Here is a 25,346-nt window from a genome sequence, read left to right on the forward strand (position 1 = left end):
CCAGTCGTGCTCTTATGCGTCTCCTGGAGCGCGATGATCACTCGTCCTGCCCCAAAGGATCGTGGTACTTGTTGTCCTCAGCGGAGCCAAGCCCGGCCGGACAACAAACTGGAGCAGGGATGTCGACAGAGGGTGGAGGGGCGGAGCCAAGCCCGGCCGCGGTAAAAGAGTAGAAGATTTAGAGGAGCCCAGCAACAAAAGTCAACAGGTCAGGAGGGTTCTTTTTCGGAGCGTTTCAAATTGGGCTCAGCACCAGTTGTGCTCTTATGCGCCTCCTGGCGCGATGGTCACTCGTCCTGCCCCAAAGGATCGTGGTACTTTTTGTCCTCAGCGGAGTCAAGCCTGACCGGACAACAAACTGGAGCAGGGATGCCGACAGAGGGTGGAGGGGCGGAGCCAAGCCCGGCCGTGGTAAAAGAGTAGAAGATTCAGAGGAGCCCAGCAGCAAAAGTCAACAGGTCAGGAGGGTTCTTTTTCGACTTTGCCGACTTTGGAGTAGAGGAAGAAGACTCGAATCCTGGCCTCTGCATGGCATCCTGAAATTCTTTATCTCCCCATGACTAATAAACAAGGGGCCTTATTTACAAGGCCTTTGCGCCGCCGGTCCGTCACTTTTTTAGACGCAACGGTGGCGCAGTGTGCCTGCCCATATTTACAAGGTCACATAAAGTCACCCTGCGTGATTCTTAATGGCCTCGTAAATATGGGCCGCATATTGGCCCCTTTCACGCATTCCTCTGCGTGAAAGGGGCGTTCCATGGGTGTTGCTGTGGGTGAACTGGACACATTCCTAGATTTACAAATTGTCACGAACCTGGGAATGCGCCAGAATCCTATTCTTCCCCTGGGGAGGCATGGGAGTGGTGGAACGAGGAGAAACTTTTATTTATTGTAGTTTTTTGCTCTTTCTATGTGTTCTGCAGAAGCGAAATATCATTAATGATGTTTTTTGAGCAGGAAGGTGTACCTTTCTGCACAGTAACAATCATTCCTGCAATGCAGACACCCTTGCACAGCAAGGGTATCTGCATTGGTGCACGGCTGCAGTTTGTGCGCCAGCGCAGGAGAGGGGGACAGGAATGTGCTGTACCCTTTTATTTTGATTCACAGCAGTGCAGCAGGAAGACTTGCTGCACTGCCATTACCTCCTCAACTGTTTTCCCATCCCATTCCATAACAATGAGCAGCTTGTCTGCTCTACAGAAACCTATTACCTTGCAAAGTCGAATACTTCCCCCAATATGGTGCCGCCTACCTTGCCCAGGATGCATAAAGAGGAAAGTGCGTCATCCATACATCCTGTTATGTTTTTTTCTGCATGCTGCAGACAGATTGCTTAGAGGAGTCAGGTAAGTTATTTTTCTTTTTACTTGTGTGTTTTTCGTGGCTTGCTCTGAGCAGTCACGCTATTTTTTTTCTATTGTTTGCATATGCGCCCTGCTCAGCGGGCGTTTGTTCTTGGCGGCGGTCGGTGCCATTGAGCGTCCTGGTGCCCGTTCTCGTCCCCCACTGCCTGGTGCTGACCCTCGGAGGCAGCGTTGGGGTCGGAGTCTCCCTTCTTTGCGATGGTTCAAGTGTGGCAAGAGTTCATATCTTACCTGTGCTTTCATACAGTTATGCGGTACTCAGCGGCACTGATAGTCCTGGTGTCCATTCTCGTCACTGCCGCCAGATGCTGTAGTTCGGGGGCTGCGTTGGGAACGGCGTGAAATCCCTCTTACACTGGAGGTCAAGTTTTAATGACGTGAAAATGTGTTTCTTTCACAGGTTTATGTCTCACATTTCTAAATACATAACTAGACCTGTATATCAACTCTCTTTCCTCTGGTCGATGGACCAATTAGTTGAGTAGTTGATGGTAATAATAGTACTATCTAGTTAGCTAAATAATCACAGACTCTCGGTAAAATTAATTAAGTTTATCTCAATTTAAATGTGAATAATTAATGCTCATTGTATACAGGTTACAAATGCAAACAAAGAATCTCAAAAGAGGGAGAGAAAAATATCAGTAAAATGCAAACAGTGTCATACTCATCAATGAACGATATGCATATGAAGGAGTGGATAGAGTGAAGACATACAATTCAGAGACAAAAATACATTTGCAAATGATTATGCAAAGTACAAGTCATGAAGATAATACTAACCCAAAGGATCAGTGAAATACTACCCCACCGGTCAAGGAGGTAGTTGGGGTCCCCGGAAACAGAGACAGGGAACAAAGATTAGGACTCAGGAACGGGACAGGAACAGCTAGGCCTCTCTGCAAACCGACGGACAGCGACAAATCACCCCTCTCTCCTCTCCAGATGACCTACACCTTCCTCTAACTACACCCCCAAAAGTGCCCCAGTTATACCCTAAAACCTACATGTCCAACCCACATTAGTTGAAACAATTTATGAAACGGATTCTCCTATTGGATGGTTTAGGGGGTGTTCAATAACACCACCATGATCACATTCATAATTCTGCAGCTCATTGTTTTACATCATTTCACATGACATAATTCTTGACTCATTCATTTATTTAATATATGTAACTTTTTAATCTTTTCACACGAGTCTCTCAGCTACGTCCGTGGAAGAAGTCTTGGGTCCCACAGCCAGTCTCGTCTTTTGGTAGACAAGCAATGTTCTTCGTAGCTGATTAACCTTGACTTTTTCAGGCACTTCTGCGGCGCTCAGCTTTTCTGTCTATTTGTTGGGTTATTCATGCTCTCTCCAGCCCCATCTATCATGTCAATTTTAGGAAAATGCAGGCCCATTCGGCTCACTATGACGAATAAAACATAAGCATTCATTAATTACACGGAAATGCACTTTTCACTGTTTACCATCCACCTTTGCACTATCCCATGTTAATATTTTTCTTAGCAAAGCTATAAGCAAAAGCTGCATTATTTTAAAAGCAAGATGCACGATGCGAAATGCGGCTTAGTCATGTATTATTTCTTGGTTTTTTTTAAGCGCATTTGTTCACATTAGTGCACGCATGTGCAAAGTGGTTTTCCCGTGTATTTCATGTGATTTAAATGTTAGTTTCCACTGCACACTATTAAGAAGTATTAAGGGGGTGTCAATCCGAGCAAGTTTCTTTTTGCAAAACCCTGCTCTATCAGAATCTTGTTTGGTGCAGGCCCCTCCTTTGCGGCGGTTCGAGTCCCGGCGCAGGCAGTTGTGTTTCAGTCCCGCTCTGGGTGTCAGCAGCATTCTTCTTGCTGCCGCTGTGGTCCAGCTGTCTCCATGTGTTCCCAGCTCGCCTCTGTATATGTTGTTATGGGCTTGTCGCAAATTCGACTCCCGGCTACGCCTCACTGCGATGCGAGTGCTTTTGCACTTGATGCAGTGCACTGTGTTATTCAGATGATTGCCACTGGTCAGCCGTTACGTGTCCAACCAGGTTTGTTTAGTTACTGGGGCTTTACCACTGTTGTGCCCTTCGCCCTGCTGTGGCATGCCTGGCTTGCTGGATGGAGTCCTCTATGGGACTGTGCTTTTGCAAGCTGCTTCTGCCTGATCGCTCCCACCTGCATTAACTTGGCTTGGCAGGCGCGGCTGGTGTCTGTGCGTTCTTACTTGTTTTAGGTGTTCCCGGCTCATGTTGCTCTGCATACGTGAGCATGGCTTGGGGTCTCGAGGTTTGGCTCCTCATGTCCCTCGCCTGTAGCATATGGCATTTGGGGGCGGGTTTGGGGGTCTCCTCATACTGTTTGCCCTGCGGTCATGGGCGTGTTGGTTGTTGCCTCTTGTTAGGGCTCACACAGCGGTCTTGTGGCAAGGGTGCTGGGTTTTGTTGTGGCCTGTTTCTTTTCCTCCATTACATATGGGGGTTATATTGGCTGCCCCAGGTCTGACCTTTCCGGATGCACTCAAGTGGTGTGGCGCAGGTGTTCACTTTTGCTACGTCTGGCTTTTGGCACTCTGCTTCGGCTCTTTATGAGCCCTCTTGGCAGTTATTTTTTCTGGAGTTGATGGCCTGGTTACTTTGTGCTGTGTCACTTTCTGAGGTGTGTGCGCTTTCTTTGGGCCGTGCTCGGGTTGTGGATGTGTTGACTTTTTTGTCCTGGGTATCCCCGTTTTGTTTCCCGCTGCGGGTTGTCTGGCCAGGTAGGGGTTGGGGGAAGTGTGCCGGAGGAGTCCTTGTGTTCTGGGTTCTCCTTGAGCAGGCCTGCTGTGGGGTCTTGGTGACTGTTGGTCTCCACTCCTCTTGTGCTTCAGCCCTTTGCTTTTTTGCCTAACTGTTGGTGGGGCGCCCCTCTCGGTCTGCTGTTGCTGATTTGGTTAGGTCCCCTTGGCCTTTCGTTCTTCTGTGGGGGTTTGTTTTGGTCCACTTGAGTTGGGTTGCGATGCGCTTCTGTTTTTCGCACCACAATGCACTTCTGGGTGCATATGCACTTTCCACTTCCACGTGGCACGTTTTGGGCATGTGGTGGCCAAGTCCCTTCTTCCCTTGTTTTCTGTCACAGCGTTTACCTGTGGACATGTCTGCAGTTGCATTAGCATTGGAGGTGTCTCTGACGTTGGTCTGGCCAGGTCTGGAAGTTGGGTGGCCTCCTGCTTCCGCAGGTTGGGCCAGTGTTTGGCCTCATCGTCACTGGTTCAGTTCCTGGTAGGCCCTCTCAGCATTTCCTCCTTCTGAGGTCCATGTGATGTTTCCCATTCTGTTGGGTGAACTGTGCCTTCTGTTATTCTTCCACCCTTCTGGGTCGATTTGCGCTTTGCATTTCCTTCTGGTGCGCTCCTCGGGGTCTGCGGTTCTGCTCTGTGCTCAGTGGACCTGTCCTCGTGGCTCCTGTGGTTTGCTCCTCGCATCCCTCATCCTGCTGGATGGCTGCCTATGTATTTTCCTTCCATCTAATTGATCCGCTGTGGTGCTTGTGTTGCTGCCTTTCCAAGTGCTTCTTTTCGGCTTTTCATCGTCACTGTGCGATTAAAAAAAAAAAATCTTTTTATTACCCATGCTCATGAGACCATACATCACCAAGAAGTAACAAAAGTCCATATTTGGAGATATCACAACAGTCAGCAGTAACAAAATCATGAGGGAGCAACCAGAACAATCAATAATGCCCATCGAAACAACCACTACGTGGCACCTCCAAACCGCCTGTAGTTCTGCCATGACGCCCAAACTTTTTTCAATTTTTTTGCACACACCATACTTTTGTACACGGTTTCTTCGGCCCTTTGGCACCAGACCAGGTCCTGCTTCCAGTCCTCCAGCTGTGGGGTTGTCGGCGCCCCCCATTCCCTTGCAATTCCGGCAGCCAGGACCAACCATATTTTTATATATCTAGACCAAGCAGGGTCTCCTTTAATCATCAGAGAGAGACACTTTGGCTCCATCGGGACCGTTTCCCCACCACCTCAGACATAGTATCAGTGACCCTCCTCCAGAAGTGACTTATCTCCAGACATTCCCATAGGATATGGAAGAAGGTGGCACTCTCAGCGGAGCCGCGTACGGGGCAGTCAGGAGGAATTCTCTCTTTGGCATCGTAGCGAATCAGCACGAAGACCCCTACGTTTCCTGAGGTTCATGAGGCATTGAAATTAACCTATGAAAGTCAGCTGAATAGCGACAAAAGAAACCTGAATTTGTAGGTACATTGCATAACCTGCACCATATCTCACTTTTGTAAATAACATAACTTTTAAAGTAGAGAAACGTGAGTAAGGTGGGGATTTGTGTACCCCGTCCTGAAGAAGGAGTTCCATACTCCGAAACATGTTGACACACACACACAGGAGGCGATGCACATTGCCCTGCATCCAACACCTCCGTTTTTCACCCCTTTTAACAGCGCCAGCCCGGGGTCCCATTAAAATTCTTTTTGCGCTACCCCACGAGCCAGGCACTTTTTAAACATCACTCGTCGATAACCTCACCACTCACGCACATAAAACAAAAACCCTCACACACACTGCACACAGTCATTGAGTAAGTGCTCCCGCGTGGTCGCAGAGGGGCCGTAGAGGGGTGCGAAGACCCCAATGATGAAGCATGAAACCAAGGGTCCTTTTGGTGTGTGAGGGGTATTTTACCAACACTGGGTGCTCCCAACCATAGTAGGGAAACCCATCCGCCATACAAGTGGATTCATTTTGTTTATATATACTTGTTAGGGAGAACAAATCCACCAAACTCTCTCTCCCCTCCTTGTTATCTTTGTGGTGCCCTCTTGTTGCCATCCCCTAACGCATAGCGCAGTCTGAACCGGGCCCAATGCATACAAGATTGTGGGGTTTTTGACCCTCTTGGTCCAGCTGGCTCTGTGGTTCTTCGGTGGCCTCTTCCCTCTGTTCCGACTTGCGTCCTGGGTTCTTCTCCGTCCTTGGTGGTCTGCCCGTCTCTGCCTGCCGGGTCTGGGGCAGATGACCTCCGCACTGTCCGTGCTCTTCGGGTCCATCTCTGTTTGTTCCCTGTTTTCTGGTATCTCCTGGATTGGTTGTTTCTTTCCTGGGCCTCCACGGTTGGGGATTTCTCTGGTGGTGGCTGTCACCGCTTGCTCCCTCTGGGGTTCGTTTCTTCTCCCTCGTTGGCTTGGCGGCCCCTGAGTGCGCCTTTGGGAGTGAAAACGCTGAGGGGTTCCTGGTCTCCTGTTCGATTGTTGGGCTATCCAGTCTTTGTCCTGGTGAGTATTGGTGGTATTGTGGCTGGTGCTGTCTCTGTTTTGCAACTCTCCTTCATCCTCATGCTACCGGACCTTCGTCCTGGTCGTTTGTGCCTCGGTCAACAAGCAGGATGAGTTGCACTGGCCTCTGTGTACTGTTTCTCCGGAGGCTTTGCCGTTTTGTGTGCTTTGGGGAGTCTTTTCTCTCAGCGGTAGAGAGGGACCTTCAGTTTCTTTGCCCCTGGGTGTGCCCCTTCTCCTTTGGCCACTTTGCTCCTGGCTCGACCTTTCCTGTTTGGATCTTTTTGCCTTGATGTTGTTGCCTCTTCTCCCTCTGTTTGTGGCTTTGTTCCCTCATGGTTCAGCCCGAGCATCTGTATTCTTTGGTTTCTGGACAGCCTTCTCCGCTGCTGGCTCCTCTTTTCGGCTCCGTTCTCTCTCCTACCCCTCAAGCTAGGCGTTTATAACTGGGATGTTTGTCCCTCTTGGCTCTGGGTTGTTCCCTTGCAGTGCCTCGCTCCCTCCTGGTCTCTCATGGACCTTCAATAATGGCATCTTGCGATCCTCAATGGGGGTGCTTTGGCTCTTGTTGTAGGGGATGGGTCTGTCTTCTGTATCCATTGTGGCTCCCTTTTTGCGGGGTCTTTTTTGCTTCTGGTTCATGTACCCTACTCTGTGGTCCCTGCCCAGGGTCTTCTGTTGGTGCTTCTTGCATTGCCTTTCAGACTTGCTGCGTTCCTGAGGGCCGGGCCTCGCTCCGCTCTACCTTCTTGGCCGGGCTAGGCTCCGCCGAGCCCCTGCATCCCTGTACTGGTACCTGTGAGCCGGGCATTGCTCCGCTTGTTCTCTGGCCGGGCTTGGCTCCGCCGGGCCCCTTCAAAACCACATTTCCCAGCAGCCCCATCGCGGCAAGGACGCCGCTGACGCTAATTGGAAGTGCCAGGAGGCGCATACAGGCTCCCTTGGTGCCGAGGCCGGGGGGGGGGGCCTTACTTTCAGACTTGCTGCGTTCCTGAGGGACGCGCCTCGCTCCGCTCTACCTTCGTGGCCGGGCTTGGCTCCGCCGAGCCCCTGCATCCCTGTACTGGTACCTGTGAGCCGGGCATTGCTCCGCTTGTTCTCTAGCCGGGCTTGGCTCCGCGGGGCCCCTTCAAAACTACATTTCCCAGCAGCCCCATCGCGGCAAGGACGCCGCTGACGCTAATTGGAAGCGCCAGGAGGCGCATAAAGGCTCCCTTGGTGCCGAGGCCGGGGGGGCCTTACTTTCAGACTTGCTGCGTTCCTGAGGGCCGGGCCTCGCTCCGCTCTACCTTCTTGGCCGAGCTTGGCTCCGCCGAGCCCCTGCATCCCTGTACTGGTATCTGTGAGCCGGGCATTGCTCCGCTTGTTCTCTGGCCGGGCTTGGCTCCGCCGGGCCCCTTCAAAACCACATTTCCCAGCAGCCCCATCACGGCAAGGACGCCACTGACGCTATTTGGAAGCGCCAGGAGGCGCTTAAAGGCTCCCTTGGTGCAGAGGCCGGGGGGGCCTTACTTTCAGACTTGCTGCGTTCCTGAGGGCCGGGCCTCGCTCCGCTCTACCTTCTTGGCCGGGCTGGCTCCGCTGAGCCCCTGCATCCCTGTACTGGTACCTGTGAGCCGGGCATTGCTCCGCTTGTTCTCTGGCCGGGCTTGGCTCCGCCGGGCACCTTCAAAACCACATTTCCCAGCAGCCCCATCTCGGCAAGGACGCCGCTGACGCTAATTGGAAGCGCCAGGAGGCGCATAAAGGCTCCCTTTGTCCCTCGTCCCGCGGGACACGCGCGGGACGTGCCGGACGAAGCCCGGACAAAGGGCGGACAGTCTGTGACAGTCCGGGACAGGACGCGACTGGGCCAGGGACCCTGATTCTTCTGTGGAGGACCTTCGTGATTCTTAAACAGTGAGACTTAAATCTAAATACCTTCCAAGTATCTGTATAGGGTACTGTGTTCTATCTTGTGTATTCAGGTAACGCTTATTCTTAACTGCACTACCCTTATTAATATTCCCGGCCATGTCTAAACAAAAGGGTTCCCTAGTGTTAAATACCTTGGACAATTATCTGGTGAAGGTAGTGAGCAAAATCAACAGTGAGAGGCGGCAGTCATTAGGGTTAAGTTGTTCCCCTACATCTCCTACATCCCTCACTCTGCCTAATGCGCAACCTTCACCTGTATTAACGGCACGGGAAGATTGTAGCGTTATTGCGAATCCTGATTTATCTGCTAGTGACCCCCCTGAGCTAAACACTGCGCCTACAATTGATTTAGATTTATCATTGGATACTAGGGAACAGAACCGACCGATTCCTACGCCTAGACCAGTCAGAGCATGCAGGAAAGTGCAGTCTAAACGAGGGGGGTCACGCTCAGCTAGAAGAAGATTAGCTTCTCCACCCAAAACCCCAGATATTGATGAGCCTACTCTTGGGAAGGGTGTTATCGAGAAACTGGAGGATGACCAAATTGAAAAATTAGTAAGCATGCTCAACTTGATGATCAAGGGCATTGTCAAACCCCTTGTGGCTAAAGTTGACCAGCTTACAGCAGAGGTCAATAGACTGGGTGCCCTCCTCAACAAGACACTGGAAGAACTAGGTGGCCTATCAGCATTGGTGTCAAATGGCTGTGAAAATCAAGAGTCTCACCCTGGAGGAGGGGAGGGAGATAGAGGGAATGTAGTACAGCAACCCCAGCCCACCCAGCCCCCAGTAGGTGAGGAGGGTCAAACTGTAGTTATAAAGGCCCCTCCAACAACACACAAAGAACCACGCAAAGAGCGCGACTCGTTTCAATTTGTAGTTGAAGCTTCTCCTTTAGTTTTGGTCCTGGCAAACGCTCCTTCTTTAACACCTGGGCAGGTAGAGACAACAACCTCTTTAATTGATAAAGCACTCCACTGGTTGACGAAAAACATGAAGATATCACCATGGGGAAAACAGCAGTTAGCAGGGGAAATTATTATGGCCAGAAGGGTAGCATGGCTTGGGGACTACCCAAAAAAATTCAAGGGTGATTGTATAGCCTTGAATTTTTCTAGCCCAGAGGTACTCCCAAATATATTGATAAATGTATTCCCCCCACAACGTAGGGATTCAGATATGATCCCATTAACCCTTGATTTCTTCTACAGTAGAAGATGGAGTATAGCGAACCATAGTAGACCATGGCCCAAACATGCCCCTGTGTTGAGAACAGTAGGGAGGGATGTTCAAACTAGAGATGATGGTATTAGACTGGAAAATCGGTTTGGGGCCTTGTCCGATTTGAATGAATGTGATTGACTCTTGAGGACCGATAGATCTGGAATCACGGTGGCATCAAAGATGGGCAGAAAGCACGGTCCCAAGGGTAGGAGTGAGCCACAAATTAACACGATCCCTATACCTCACACAACCTCAATGGAAAGATTCCACTTCACTGGGCAGCGCATAGAGAGCAGGAATTTTGGCCAATTATCCTGCTCGGATCCATTTGGGGAACATGATTGCCCCGAAACAGATGGGGCCCCCCTAGAGAATAACTGCCTCGTGCCTATAATCACTGAACACCAACTAGTGATTGAGGGCACGAGCTTAGCAGCTGAAATCCCGCAGGATCCATCGAGTACTCCTTCAGGGGTGGCTTTTCTTTCATGGAATCTGGCTGGAATTGATAATAAGATAACTTCTCCTGAATGGTGTAGTTTTGTTGACCAGCATGACATCATCCTTTTCCAGGAAACCTGGTCCATGGTTCCAGTTTACCGTGTGGGGTTCCTCAATTTCCATGCGTTAGCAACCAAAAAATCTAAAGGTCGGCCAGCCGGGGGCCTGATCATCTGGGTCCGACAAGCCCTTTGTTGCAAGGTACACCAAATTAGTCCCCCTTCGAATGATATCCTGTGAGTTAAAATCACATGGGGAAATGGTCAAAAGGTGGCTATACATAACATTTATGCAAGGGGGACAGGAGGGAGACAAACATCTGAGGTAATCTCAGCTCTCGATCAGCAGCTTGAGGTACTTCCATCACAGGAGTCTACCATAGTAGGTGGACATTTCAACACCACTTTTGAACCCCTTGGTCAAGAGGACCAGTTTCTCGCTGTAGAGGAGGACAGTAAATGGGGTGTCCCCCAGCTCGAACTACCGGCTGTAAAAAGATGGTCAGCTGTAGCAATACAGCTGAAGGCCTTATGTTTAGTTAGAGGGCTTAGAGCAGCAAATGGTCGCACCCCGTCCGATCGCATGGGAAAAAATACCTTTGACAATGGTAGGCATTCCAGTCGCATAGATTACATCCTGGTGGATATAAAGGGGTGGCACAGTCTGATAGACATGACTGTCAAAACCAGGATGGAAAGCGACCACAACCCACTCTGCATGGATTATCAAGTGCAGATGGGGATTAAAGAATTAAATCCGGGGTGTGGGAAGGTCACCTTGGACATAGTCGCTTCCAACAATATGCGTCATATTAAATAGGGTAGTTTCATTGAGAAACCTGAGAAACTGGCGGTCCTTAAAAATATGGTTGCCGAAGAAGTGGCTAATTTAAATACTCACATCAACAAGTTAGACTTTCCCCAAATAATGTTTGCGGCATATATACACTTATTCGCAAAACTACAACTATTTTTTAGGAAAACTATAAAACCAGACAAGGGAAGCAATAAATTACCGAAGGAGGGGTGGCATAACAACGCGTGTAAAGTAGCCCGCCAAAATCTGTGTATAGAAATAAGGAGTAAGAATCCCATAGAAGTAAGGAAGGCAAGGGAGATCTATAGGCTTGCTCAGAAGGCAGCTAAGAAACAGTGGGATGAGGATCAATGGTGTGACTTGAAACTAGCCTGTGGAGCAAAGGATTCAAAACAATTTTGGGCCATTGTGAAATGGGACAGAGGAGGTGTAGCTGAAGCCCCCCAAAACAACGTTGCCAAACAAGAGTGGGTAGATTTCTTCAGACCACAATATGCACGAAACCGCGCTGAAGAAGACTGGCCACTTCCCCCAACTATCTTTTATCAGAATCAGCTTTTTACAACCAAGGACGTTAGCATAGTGCTAGATTGCGTGACTGGGGGAAGAGCCCCAGGCATGGATGGCATCCCTGTCGACGTGTTTCTAAGTGATAGATCATCTTGGTGTAGGTATTTTGAGTGTCTAGCTAACTCGGTGCGCCAATCCCACCCTCTTGGAAAGGTGCCGAAATAATACCGTTTTTTTAAAAAGGGTGACAAATCTCTACCCAGTAACTACAGACCCATCAGTCTTATAGACTCAGCTCAAAAACGTATGGGTCGTTTAGTACAAAATAAATTGCAACAATGGATAGAAGAACACAATATTTTGTCCCCATATCAAGCCGGCTTTCGGCCATGCACTAGCTCAATCGACCAGGTTTTTTATTTCATAGCACTCTACTGGAGGAACGTGGCCCTGACTAAGGGGACCCTCTATGCGGTCTTCGTAGACCTAAAATCGGCCTTCGATTTAGTCCCCCGTTCCAAACTTTGGAGGGTTCTTGTTGAGTCAGGGATATCTCCGGAACTATTGACTCTTCTCGTCCGCCTCCATGAGAACAACTACGCCAGAATCAGATGGGGGATGCAGGGTGAGGTGACCGACTCATTTCCTGTCGAGCGTGGTGTTCGGCAGGGGTGTGTATTGGCACCCACGCTGTTTTCGTTATACATCAACGGTATTGTGGACCATCTTAACCGTTCTCCCACTGACGCCCCGATTTTGGCTGGGCCCGCGTGCCTGTCCTCATGTTCGCGGACGATACGTTGATAGTTTCCCGGACCCCGAGTGGGCTCCAGAAGGCTGTGAACGCGTTCGGAGAATTTTGCCAACTGCGTGGACTTGATATAAACACCTCAAAAACCAAGTTTATGTCCCTGAGCCAACGGAAAACCTTCAAAGGTACAATTAATTTTAATGGAACTCCACTAGAACAGGTAGAGGCATTCAGGTATTTGGGAATATCTCTCCAGAGCAACATGGGCTGGAAAAGTCATATTGACATGGCTGTTTTAAAATTCCACCAGCTAGCGGGTGCCTTAGCCACAAAGCACAGAGCTTTCTTTACAAAGCCAATTACTCCTGCCCTAGAGATCTATAATATGAAGGTCATAAGTGCCTCTCTGTATGGTTCTGAACTTTGGGGATTCAACAACCTAACCCAACTGACAACGGCAGCGAATACATTTCTACATGGTTTAGTCGGGGTACCCCAAAGTACTCCTACCATTCCGCTTTTATATGATCTTGGCAGGAAAAAAGTTGAGGATATAGTACGGTTACGACCCCTATTGTACTGGAGGCGTATCTGGACAACTCCAGAACTAGCGCATTACGCCCTTGCACTAAAGGATATTATCAGGGCTGACCGTTTTCACTCTATACAATGGCTTAAAGAGATAAGGGGCTTATTAACTAAGTTGGAGCTTGATCATCTATGGGTAGATGCAGACGTCCCAAGCTTCCCGTCAAAAATAATTCTGATTTTTTTTTATTGGGAAATGATTTGGATGTCCACCCATAGTACCTGTATAAACACTAACTTAACAGGACGGTTCCTTGATTTTAAACCTCGCCTACTCTGTGAAGCTTACTGGGATATCATAGAGAGTCCGCTTGACCGAAAGCTGTTTTTCCAGTTTAGAACTGGAACCTTACCTGTAAAAGCTTTCAGTTACAAGTGGTCGGCAAATCGGGATGACAAATGCCATAATTGTAAAAATTTGATCGAGAATGTATCCCATATGTTGTTTGTATGTCCCCTCTATATATGCCCTCGTAGCAAGTGGCTAAAACCAATATGTCTTAATATGGGCACCCGGAGATACATTGAGGCGCTACGGATACTGGAGACTGACTGTTCACCTTGCTTAGCGATTGCTGTTGCCAAATGTTTAAGGTGGGCCTGGATTATTCGCACCCGCACTTTAAATTCCTTAGATACCAGCCAATGATTTTTAAAGACACTCAACAAGATGATTGATCATGTTTATGTACCCATCAGTTTTTTAAACCATCTTTTTAGAATATTTGCTTTTTAACCTGTAAATGACAGCCATAACATTTAATAACTTTTTAAAATTGTATTTTTTATTTTTGTTAGTATTTATAATGTTTATGTCTAATGATTGTAAGAAGATGTATAATTTTGCTTTTATGACATGCTGTTGAATAAAGCTTTTTGGAATTTGAATTTGCTTCTTGCATTGCCTGGTCCTCTTTTGCACCCCTGTTTTCAGTTGGTCTTGAAGGTTTTGTCCTGCATCATCTTCTCCGTAGTTGGGGGTTCGCTGTTCTCTGGATGTGTTGTGGGCTTTGTGCTTCTCCCTGGACCATTTCTGTGCATTTGGCCAGTGGCTTCCTTATGTGTCGCCTGTGGTCTCTCTGCGTGGGGTTTTGTGCCTTCCTCATCTTTTCTCACTCGTTGGGTGTTGCTTTGCTCCTCTTGGGCCATGTTTCATAGTGCCTCCTTTCATGATGTTTATTGTGCTACTACATGGGCCTATCCAAACGTTTTTGTTTCCCCATTCCATCTTTTGTTGGGGATGGCGGCTTCTGCTGCTTTTGGCACTCATGTTTTGTACTCTTCTTTTTTCATTGCACTGACCGGTTGCTTTTTGCTCCCTCCTTCAGGTCTGTGTTTCAATCACCATAGGCTTGGGTATGGGCTCATTGTTAAGGAATGGGACGGGAAGACAGACGAGGAGGTAATGCCTGGTTACTCACTGGTAATCTTAATTACGCCGAGTCCTGGTCTCCCTTTCCATTCCTGAGCCCGTCCCTTTCTCCCTGTTTTTGTTAGTGGTGACTGATTTGGGTTTTTCTCTTTGAGTTTCTTTGGTATTCTCAGGCTGTGTGGATGACCCACTTCCCCCTTTATGAATACTGGGCCAGGTAGGCAACTCCATATTGGGGGAAGTATTTGACTTTGCAAGGTAATAGGTTTCTGTAAAGCAGACAAGCTGCTCATTGTTAAGGAATAGAATGGGAATACCAGGACTCTAAATATGTAACATATTCTGGTGCTCATGTAAAGTGAGCTAAAATCGCAAAAAAAATGTATGCTATGGGTAGGAAAGCAATACCTGGCATGCTTTTAAGTCATTATGCCTCTGTCAGATCCAGATGGGTGGCCACAGTGAAGTAGGAACTCAGGCCTCAAGAATGGGGGTTGGGGTTATTTGCCTCTGATGCTGTGGGATGCGTCCTATTTTCACTGTACACGCTGGGCCTAGTACCGCCCCTTCCGCACTTTGCGCCCAGTGGTAGTGATGGAAAGTAGCCAGAGGCTTCTGAGGGAGATGATGTGGGGGTGTTCAAGCTCAGAACGTAACAAGTACTTATAAGCGCAATGATTCATTGTCCACCCCAGTGCTTTACTTTACAAAAGAAAAGTAATTTATTTCACACCAAAGACAAGATACTCTACAAGTAATAGTGAACAGGTTTATTGAACTGGGCACTGGGGCTACTGCACATTGATCTGCTACTCACTTCTCTCCCCTGGTTTCTCATTCTCCTCTTAATGTGCTGTGTCTACTTTCTGGGTAAGAATGTCTTTTAGCATGAAACAAGGTTCAGGCACAGATTACCTCCTCTCTAGTACATTTAATTTGCTCAGCTTATCAAAGTTTTCATTAGTCTTTGGCATCTAATCATGATGCAGTTCTATGAAGAGCAAGACCGAGGCCTACAGTGAGAGTCGTACTGGCCTATTGGGCAATCATGCAGTGCCGGATTGGCACATGCTGTATAAGTAAGGATGTGTGAGGTGTTGCAGCACCCCCAAATAAACCATGTTCGAGTTCTGACCTGATTGAACATTAAAGATAAGTTTATATTTCATTTTTGTCTTGTCTTATTAGCTGCGAGTGCATACACAGAGTTCAAATGTCAGTTTAGTAGTCCTCTAACAAATGATTGCTTTTTCTTTTAACATGGGGACTAGTGTTTACCTTTCTTTCTCTTACTGCAAAGGGTGAGGATTTTTTTAAAAGTGAACTATGTGACAATCTTGCTGGTTTAAAAAGAACAGTTGTAGGATGTTGTTTTCTTCTAACACCGAACAAAACGTAAATAAATATATAGAACTAAGTAAACTAATTAAATGCACGTGGGACATAGTTGCATAAATAGCACATTTCCTCATTGGCCCAGGAAGTAGGAGCGAACAGCTCAGAAACGCGTTGGCTTAAAGGATTGAATTACAGATGAAATGTCACCATCGAATGCCTGAAATAAAGCGGGAATCACTTAACAGTTGTCGAGTGCTTCTTCAACTGCAAGAGCCTTTGTTTGAAATATATATAACTGTATAAACATTTAAAAATAAATAAAGTTAGGAAAACTAAAAAAGAACCACTTTTTTCTAATTTTGGAGCGTGATGATAACAAACTTTACTAGGATCAGATCAAAACACTTTACTTGGTGTTACACAAATGACAAATATTCACTGGAACCCACTCTCCACACTTCATTATTTGTGTGCTATATAGTTCTATCTGTAGAACTGTATGTCTGAGCAAATTTAATGGGTTATTTCAATGAAAAGTATGGCTGTCTGTGTGCTACCACACCATGCTTTGGTGATATATTTGTGACAGTGTGCTCCTAAATGCAACAGCAGCTACATGCTACACCCTTATCACTCTTGTGCTGAATAGAATTGGCTCATTTCCAACACTTGTTCTTTGTGTGATGCTTGGATTTTTCAGAAGCCATATGACTTCAGTGATAAAACATTGATGGCCACACCCCTAGCCAGAGAAGTGTTTCAGCACCTCCGTCAATGGGTTGGTCTGATACGTCAGTGTGTGAGCCGTTGTTTTGAAGGTTTGTAGGCCAGTTTTATGGTCTGCTGAGCCAGCTTTTACAGTTAATTTCCCTGATATCACCACAAATATTGTGTGCTGCAGTGCTTAATTTGTAAAAAATTAAGTGCCACTGCTCTCGCCAGGAGGCCACTGCAGTTTGCACCACACGTTACCCCTGCTAGCGCTGCCAAGTATAGTAACAACACAACTACTAGCCATCACACTTCTACAAGTGTGACAATTGGACTATTTTGGCTCCCAAAACGATCAAAATGGCTTTGGACGGTAGGTAATAGTGATTTTTAATGTATATTGCATCAATAATTAACTATACAAACAAGATAACAATGGTAAAGCAAAGATGCCAGCACATACACAAATTCAGGAAAGTACAATGAACACTTGTAAAGTAGGTGTGCTTATTGGAAGCAAAGACACTATGTCATACCTATAGTGTCAAGTACAGGAGGAAAAAACCCATCTATACAAACTAATTCAAAAAAGTGTCCTGAGCACCACCAGAGAAGACAATATGCAGGTCCGTCACTCGAACGGGTCCGTTCAAATAAATTCAATAGCAATCAGCAAAAGGTAGACATAGACAGATGGTTGGTTCCATTAATTTTATTCCAAATGACTGGTTAATGACAGCCGACATGTCTTTCGTAGTACTCAACGACTTTTCAAGGCTTATACATAGTCCGTAAAGACGAGTCATCAAATGGTAGAATAATTTCAGTCCATATAGGAGCAACCACAATTTGTGGAACCGCAGAGAAAAGTAGCTCTCAGACCCAACAGTAAGTCGTGTGAAGTCTGAGGCATAGCAGTGGATTACAGGCGATTAAAACCTTGATAAGTCACAAGCACCCGGTGTAGCCAGGCTACGGCCACCTCAACAGCGTGCATATCCGTATGTCAAGGCGGACGCGGCCTAGCTACACCGGGAAGTGCCCCAGACTCATCTCCAACTTTCTGTTCCTGTCCAGCAGGCTTCTCCCAGTGCTTTGTCCATTTCCTGTTCACTTTTCGTTTGGTTTTGGAGCTGGAAGGATCACTCTTTGTGTCTGCTGCATCATATATCATTAGATTTGAGGACTTTGAATTTGAGATTTCACTAGTATGTTGGAAAATTGGTGTTGTTTGTTTGATTGGGGCCATGCACCTAGCCTTTTTTGTACTTTTCATCTTTTAAAAAAAAAATATTGTGGTGGGAGGCCTGTAGTTTTTAGTAGAAGCCTAGTTGTTTCTTTGTAAGTAATTGGTCTTCTTTTATAAAGAAAATATGTTGCACAGTTCACTGCATTTTCTTCAACTTTTGAAATCAATTTGCAATATTTATTTAATTCACTATGTAGCCCAGTAATCTGTACAGGGCTGTACAAGGACGAAGAGACCACTCAACAAGCTTGTCAAGGTCCAGTACCCAGTCACACAGCTCATACCGATCCCATCGGTCAACGTCCAGAGAGTCGTCCTCCCTCACTCCCATATCACAAGACAGTGATGAATATGTATGCATGGTGGCAGACCCGGCCAGACTGAAGAAGTACCCGTGGCTACACATCCGAATGGGAAGCTATTACGCTAAGTTTGTTCTAGATACAAGCGCATCACTCAACTACATTTGTGCCACCGAGTACCAGAGTATGAATCTAAAACCGAAACTGGAGCCAGCCGCAGTAAGAGTCTACACATGGATGTCCAAAGAACCGCTGCCATGTCTGGGACAATTTTGTACAATGCTGACATACAAAGACAGGAAAATTCAAGCACAAATCAACATGATTGAAGGCCCTGAAGCAGCAGACTGCCTTCTAAGTTTACCAACAGCGGAACGCCTGAAGCTAGTCAAGATCCTGTACAAAGTGGATGACTCGCCAGACATTGACAACAAATTCCTGAAGCTATTCAGTGGCCTAGGGAAGCTAGCTCACTTCAAGGTCAAACTGCATATCAACGAGCAAGTGACACCAGTGGCACAGCATCACAGGAAGGTGCCATTACACTTACAGCAAGCAGTAGATGACTAACTCAAAGACCTATTAAAGGCAAACATCATAGAAAGATCACCCGGACCCACTCCATGGGTATCGCCAGTAGTAGTCGTGCCCAAGAGAGGTCAGGACAACAAGGTACTCCTATGTGTGGACATGCGAGCTCCGAACACAGCCATCAAAAGGGAGCGGCACCCAGGACCCCACATCAGCAACATGATTACATGCCTAAATGGAGCAACGGTCTTCTCGAAACTGGACCTCAACAAGGGATACCACCAAATTGAGTTGCATGAAAAATCAAGATACATCACCACATTCACCACACACCAAGGACTGTTCAGATACAAGCGCCTCAACTTCGGGATCTCGTCAGCCGCCGAGATCTTTCAGGAGGCTATCTGGCGGGTAATACAAGACATCCCAAACGCATTCAACTAAAGTGACGACATCTTGGTGTTCGGAGAGACCCAGAAAGATCACGACAAAGCGCTGGACCGGGTGTGTCTCGCCCTCCCAAACGCCTATCTCACACTCAAGACAAATGGGAGTTTCACAAGTCGACTCTCAAATTCTACAGCCACATCTTTTTCAAAAGACGGCATGAGACCTGACTCTGAGAAAGTATCAGCACTATCGGACACTCCACAGCCACATGATATCAGCGACGTCCGCTCGTTCTTGGGTATGGCTAGTTACTGCGCCCGTTACATCAAAGACTACGCAACCATCAGTTACCTGCTACGAGAACTGACTCGACAAGGGCAAAGCTTCCAGTGGTCAGCCACATGTGAATAAGCTTTAAACAAGATCAAAACAGCTGTGAGTTCAGCCATCAATTTAGCATATCTCAACCCCAAACGGAAGACAAAAATCACGGTAGTTGCCAGTCCTGTTGGGATAGGTGCGATTCTGGCGCCACATTGTTGCATAAGCCAGTCGCAGCCTCACTGACACGGAAAAAGCATATTCCCAACTGGAAAAAGAGAGCCTGGCGGTGTGTGGGGGTGCGTGCTCTTTCACTTCTTTCTATATGGCAAGAACTTCACACTCATCACTGATCACCAAGCTCTGACAACCATCTTTGTAAACCCCCGGGGCGAAGATGCCTCCGGGGATCGAACGGTGGGGAATCTGTTTGCAAGATTACACGTATACCATCATCCACAAACCGGGAAAGGTGGAGAATCCGGCAGATTACATATCGCAGCATCTAAAAACTAACGTGAGTGCAACTCTCTATAGCCGAAGACTATCTCCATTTCGTTATTGACCAAGCCTGCCCACCTCCCTTTCCATTAGAAGCCATCATTGAAACTTCTGCTAAAGATGCCACACTCCAAAATATCATGCATCGTGTCCTCACCGATTCATGGAGACACCTGGAAGAGTCAAAGACGAGTGGCTCCATCAACACTCGTGAACTCATGGCATTCAAGCACGTCAAGGATGAACTCTCCATTAGTGCCAATGGCTTGTTATTAAGAGATCGAAGGATTGTCATAAATCATCAACTGAGACAAGGAACCGTCAACCTGGTACACGAAGGACACCGAGGAGTAGTAGCCAAGAAGAAAGCACTGCAACGGCGCGTCTGGTTCCCTTCCCTCGACCAGATGGTAGAGACAACACTCCAAGACTGCCCACTCTGTCAATTGGTAGGGCGAGAAGAATCACATGCCACCCTGCAGATGTTGGATCTCCCAGACAGTGTATGGCAACAAGTAGCCGACTTCTTTGGCTCGCTGAAATCGGGAAAGTACATCATCATCATCATGGACGAATACTCCCGATTCCCCATTGCTCACCAAATCTCCTCTACCAAAGCAACCACTGTCATACCTGTCATTGACAAAGCATTCGCCACATGGGGAATCCTCACGGTGGTGAAGACTGATAACGGACTACCTTTTAATGGACAGGAATTTGCAGAATTTGTGAGACACCTTAATTTCAAGCACCGAAAGATTACTCCCCTGTGGCCCCAGGCCAACAGGATGGTAGAACGATTTATGGCCACCATGAAAAAGACAATGCAACAAGCTGAACTCATTGTAACATTCAGCCAGTGCTAAATGAAGTACTACGGGCATACAGGACCACGCCACATAGCACTACAAATCAATGTCCCGCCACTCTGATGCTCGGGCGAATTCCACGCACCCGGATACCGACCGCAGACGCTGTCACACAATCCAGAATCACGACCTCAGACCACGAGACCCTGGCAGAACTGGATTGGACCAAGAAAGCAAAAATGAAAGAATATGCTGACCACCCCATACATGCCAAGACGTCTGACAACCGCGAAGGAGACTGGGTGCTGGTGAAACAAGAAAGGAAAACCAAAGCGGACAGCCGCTACTATGCCCATCCGTTACAAGTAACAAGAAGGAAAGGGACGATGATTACAGCTAAGTCCGGAGTCAAGAGAACAACCAGAAACATGTCACATTTCAAGAAGTATGACCCGACGGCATACGCTCAGGTGAGAAAACCTGACTGGGACACAGACGTGTCAAGTCAAGAAGAGAGCAGTCATGAAGAACCCAAATGAGTGTCGCAAGCCTGCGACTCGAGAGAGGAACGCCTCTCTAGCCGACCACAATCCAGCCGACCATGAAGATCATTCGAAAACCCTCCCGACTCATTGAAGAACTGTGAGGAAAACAATGAACGTTAAAAATACAAAAGGGGGAGATGTTGTGTCGCCATGCTTGCCCTGACTGCATCCCAAGGGCAGGCGAGGCAGGAAAGGGAAGAGGAGGAGCCTGGGGGAGAGTTCAGTTCGCGCCTGTACACAGTGTAATAAAGACGTGTGACAAGGCAGCCAGTGTCCCGTGTGTTTTTGGTGCAGGGAACACGTAAATTCCGAGCGGACAATGCTTCCATGACGGAGGCCACCACCCCTCAAGCCCATCAGGAAACGTAAGCTGGCCCCACAGCATGCACAGCCCCAGCCCAGCAGGCACCTCCGCGTCAATTTTGAAGAATACAAAAAAAAACAGGAGTGTCAGCCCCCTTTATGGTGCCCAGGTTACGTGTGGGTGGGTCTGGCTCTAGGGTTACCTGTTCTTTATTTCTGTTGCAAGGTGACGTCACCTCATATCGTAATGACTGGGACAAGGACAAGAGATGGTGGGGTAATGTTTCACGCTCTAGTCTTTCTCTCTGCGGTCACGTGATGCCGAACAGTATTTTCTCTACACACGTTCACTCACACTCTGTGCTCACGCTCCCACCTGAGTCAACCTCAATGACACTGTGAAAATATCAGTCAGCCAAAAATTGTTCAGCCGGCAGTCAAAAGAAGCTTCAAAGTCCTGATCTGTGGCTCTGTGACCTCAGAACACTGCCACAGGACTCCAGGCTTCATTCTGCACTGCCTTTTGTTCAGCTCACTCGTCGCAGGTCTGGTAATTTTCCTTCGTAAAGACAGATGAACCAGGATGGTTGATATGAAGTTTATTTGTAATCTCAGCATGAAGCTCTGATCAGGAGAGGAAGCCTGGGCCAACTGACAACTACTGGAATCTCTGCTCCCAGCAATCGATCCACGTACTAAGATTCCAGGAGATGTAACGGGCATCCAAAACTGAACATTGCCCAACACGTGTCTTAAATTGGCATCAGCAGTGGTGTTCATTGGCAGTTTAATACACAGGTTACTCATATCAACATAGGGATGAAGTCACAATTAGAAACGACTAAAATAATCTGAAAGGGGTGCAGATATATATATTTTAAACAAAGTAGGTTAAAGTGAGGACCTTAAGGGACTCCACAGGAAACTTTGAGGATTTATGAGGGAAAAGGCCTTAACCCGACTAGATAGACGTGATCTGTCAGAAACAACTGAACCCACGAGACAGTGTACCCGGAGGTCCTTAACACGAGGGATAAATGTTTGAATAAAATGGAGTGGTCTAACCACGTCCAGGAGCACGAGTAGGTAAACTATTCTCTCATAGTAATAAAGGAGGGGATCATCCCAGCAGCCCCGTAGCATGGATAAAGTATCATGCAGTAGTCTAAAGTTGGATTGGGCAGATGACAGAATTGCATTAAACTTTATAAAGCAATTATTTAACAGGAGATGTGTACATAATACGATAAAGCTGTGCGCGTTTCACAAATAGGCAGCATTTAAAATCAAGAAAAAAAATGATACAGACGAGGTGTGGTTTATGTACATTTTAATACTTCTTTAACATCTGATCACATGTTCAAAGATTTGTCATCCTAAGATTCGCAATAGAAGGCATTATTTGTCAACATCTTTTCATTTGAATGATAACATTTTGGTAGTTAAGAAAACTCATGTTTACACCGAAAATATATTTATTTGGTCACTGACTATTCTGGTACATCATTAATGAATAATTTTCCTATATTGCTCTTCATACTAAGTAAGGATTATCCAGGACTGCCACTCCTGCTGCCACACCCCCATCTGCATGCACTGTTGCCTTGGTACGCAGGAGATGCCCAACATCTGCATTTAGAATCATTTCTCTACCGTGCCTAGAAGAGAAGAAACCTCAGATTACAACCATATTTAAATAATTTATGATAATCTTATATTCTTTCCACCTTCCCTCATGTTACAAACACGATGGAAGGAAAACTGTTGAACACTCCTGCATAATGGATACGGGAAGAAACTAAACTAATTTTTTAATTTTAATTTCATTTTATTATACTGTTAATTAAAACTAACATACAAACGTCATATTGATATTTGATAAAATATAAGGATTAATAAAAGTTATGTACACATTTGTAAATCTGGGAATACGAATACATTTAAAGTCCAAAGAGCAGCATTTCAAGTTAATTGAATATATCACATTTGGCCGTTTGATCCGGGAAAAGGTGTATAGTATAAAAGACGAGTGTCACAATACTTGTTACTAAAGGTTTGGCTTTCATCGACGTTCTTTTATGCAATAAAAGTAGTGCTTGTCAGTTTTTTTTTTTTTTTTTTGATAATCGACTTTATTAGCTTTTGCAAAACAAGACAAACAGAAAAAGAACAATTCATTGGTCGCAGCTCAGTCATTGACAGGTTAGATGAAGCAGTGACATCAGTGCATATAGGCGGTGATAAGGCCGCCCCACCCAACCTAGTGTCCAGCTGAATAAGGGCAAGGAAAGTGTACATCCCCAGAATCATGGTGGCAGTAGGTTGAACCATTTCCCCCATATTTTGGAAAATTTCTCAGGGGCACCCTGGGATTCAAAGAGGGCCTCCTCCTGGGCTCCACACCAGTCCACTCCCCTTCTCCATCCTCCCACCACAGGGGCAGTCTCACGGAGCCAGGCACGGGCTATATCCCGCTTAGCCACCGCCACCGCAGTGCCCAACAGGCTTTTGTCCGAGCGGCTGTCATCTAGACCAGAGAAGACTCCCAGTAAGAGCCTCTTCGGATCGTGTGGGATCTCCCACCCCAGGGCCTGTGTGAGTTCCCTCTCGACTCCCCTCCAAAATCTTGCGAGGCCCGAGCAGGTCCACACCATATGGTAGAAGTCAGCGGGACAATAACCACACTTCGGGCAGTCCGGGGCAGGGCGCAGGCGAGCGCGGAACAGCCTCTCTGGGGTTAAATAGGAGGCGTGTAAGTAGTGTGTTTGTACCAGCCGGAGTTTGGAAGAAGCGGTATGGGTACGCGGGCCATTAAGGCATCTCTCCAGTCCGCCTCCTCCAAGGGTCCTATCCAGCTCTCCCAACGGGTGCGCAGCAGGTCAAGGGACAAAGGGCTATTGTTGATTAAGGCACGGTATATACGGGAGACCCCCCCTCTACCCAGGTCCCCCATCATCACCTGTGCCTCCAGTGGGCTAAATTCGGGTAGGGAGGTAGGTGCAGGGAAAAGTGCAGAAAGGGCGTGGCGCAACTACAGGTACCGGTAGTGTTGGGAGTGTGAGAGGGCATACCTCTGCTGCAGGTCGCCGAAGGCGCGCATGTGGTCCCCCACCCACGTCCTCCAGGACTGACACACCAATAATGTCCCAACATCGGAACCCTGTAAGGGAAACAACCTCGCGGAGCCAGTTCCCGTGCCAAAGAGGCATCTGCCACGTTAGCCTGCGATCCTATCTTATGTGACGCAGGGCGTCACGCCAAGCCACCAAGACCCCTCTGGCAATCGGGACCAGGTGCTGGGGTATGGGACAGCCATAGAGGAAAGCCTGCAGCTGAGGGAAGTCGATCATCCCCAGCTCCACTCGGTACGCCGGTTCGGACCAGCCGCCCGCATAGCAGTCGTGAATAACGATCAGCTTGGTGGCGAGGTAGTAGAGGTACAGGTGAGTGACGCCCAAGCCGCCGTCAAAGGGGGGGATGCGGCTGTGTGCAAGGGAGACGTGCGTTCGTCCCCCATTCCAGAGGAACCTGCTAAAGGCTCCGTCCAACTCTCGGAACTTGGGCTGAATTGTTACAGAAGCACTAATCAGATGCTTCCCTGCAATGTCTCAGTAACTTTTCCCAATAGGCGTCGGCGATCGTTGGCAAGATGAGGGCAACAACATAACAAATGTAACCAGGACTCATATGGATAATTGCAGAGCCTACATGTTAGTTGACCATTCCTCCGAGCCCACAGCGTGTTAAAGTCATGGAAACTAAACTACATGTTCAAATTCTGTGCAGCTTGTTTGTGTGTGTTTTTTAATCAGCTCTTCTTCAAAAGCAATGATCCCCCATGAGTCGAGTGGGTCATGCATATAAGGAAAGACCATTTCATCTTTTCCATAGAACTGTAATGGAATATTCTTGCCTACAGAAGTGACATTAGGACACACCAACATAGTACTCCTCAATATTCTGAAAATGTTTTCCCTAAAATGCTTTCACACCAAAAAACACATTTAACTTGCCATCATCACCA

The 25,346-nt window shown here is 47.3% G+C and overlaps 1 protein-coding gene across 5 annotated transcripts in view; it reads right to left on the reverse strand.

Moving 5' to 3' along the window:
- Positions 1-22,635: 22,635 nt before the first annotated feature.
- The window catches only part of GSS (glutathione synthetase), a 757,391-nt gene continuing 754,680 nt past the window's right edge, over positions 22,636-25,346 (reverse strand). For all 5 annotated transcript variants that reach the window (XM_078652246.1, XM_078652247.1, XM_078652248.1 and 2 more), the window contains one exon: positions 22,636-22,980. In XM_078652246.1, the coding sequence (XP_078508372.1) occupies positions 22,857-22,980 (124 nt within the window). In that variant the 3' untranslated portion in view covers positions 22,636-22,856. The remainder of the gene's footprint in view (positions 22,981-25,346) is intronic.

The sequence above is a fragment of the Lissotriton helveticus genome, chromosome 7 (assembly GCF_964261635.1).
Source record: "Lissotriton helveticus chromosome 7, aLisHel1.1, whole genome shotgun sequence".
NCBI classification, from domain to species: Eukaryota; Metazoa; Chordata; class Amphibia; order Caudata; family Salamandridae; genus Lissotriton; species Lissotriton helveticus.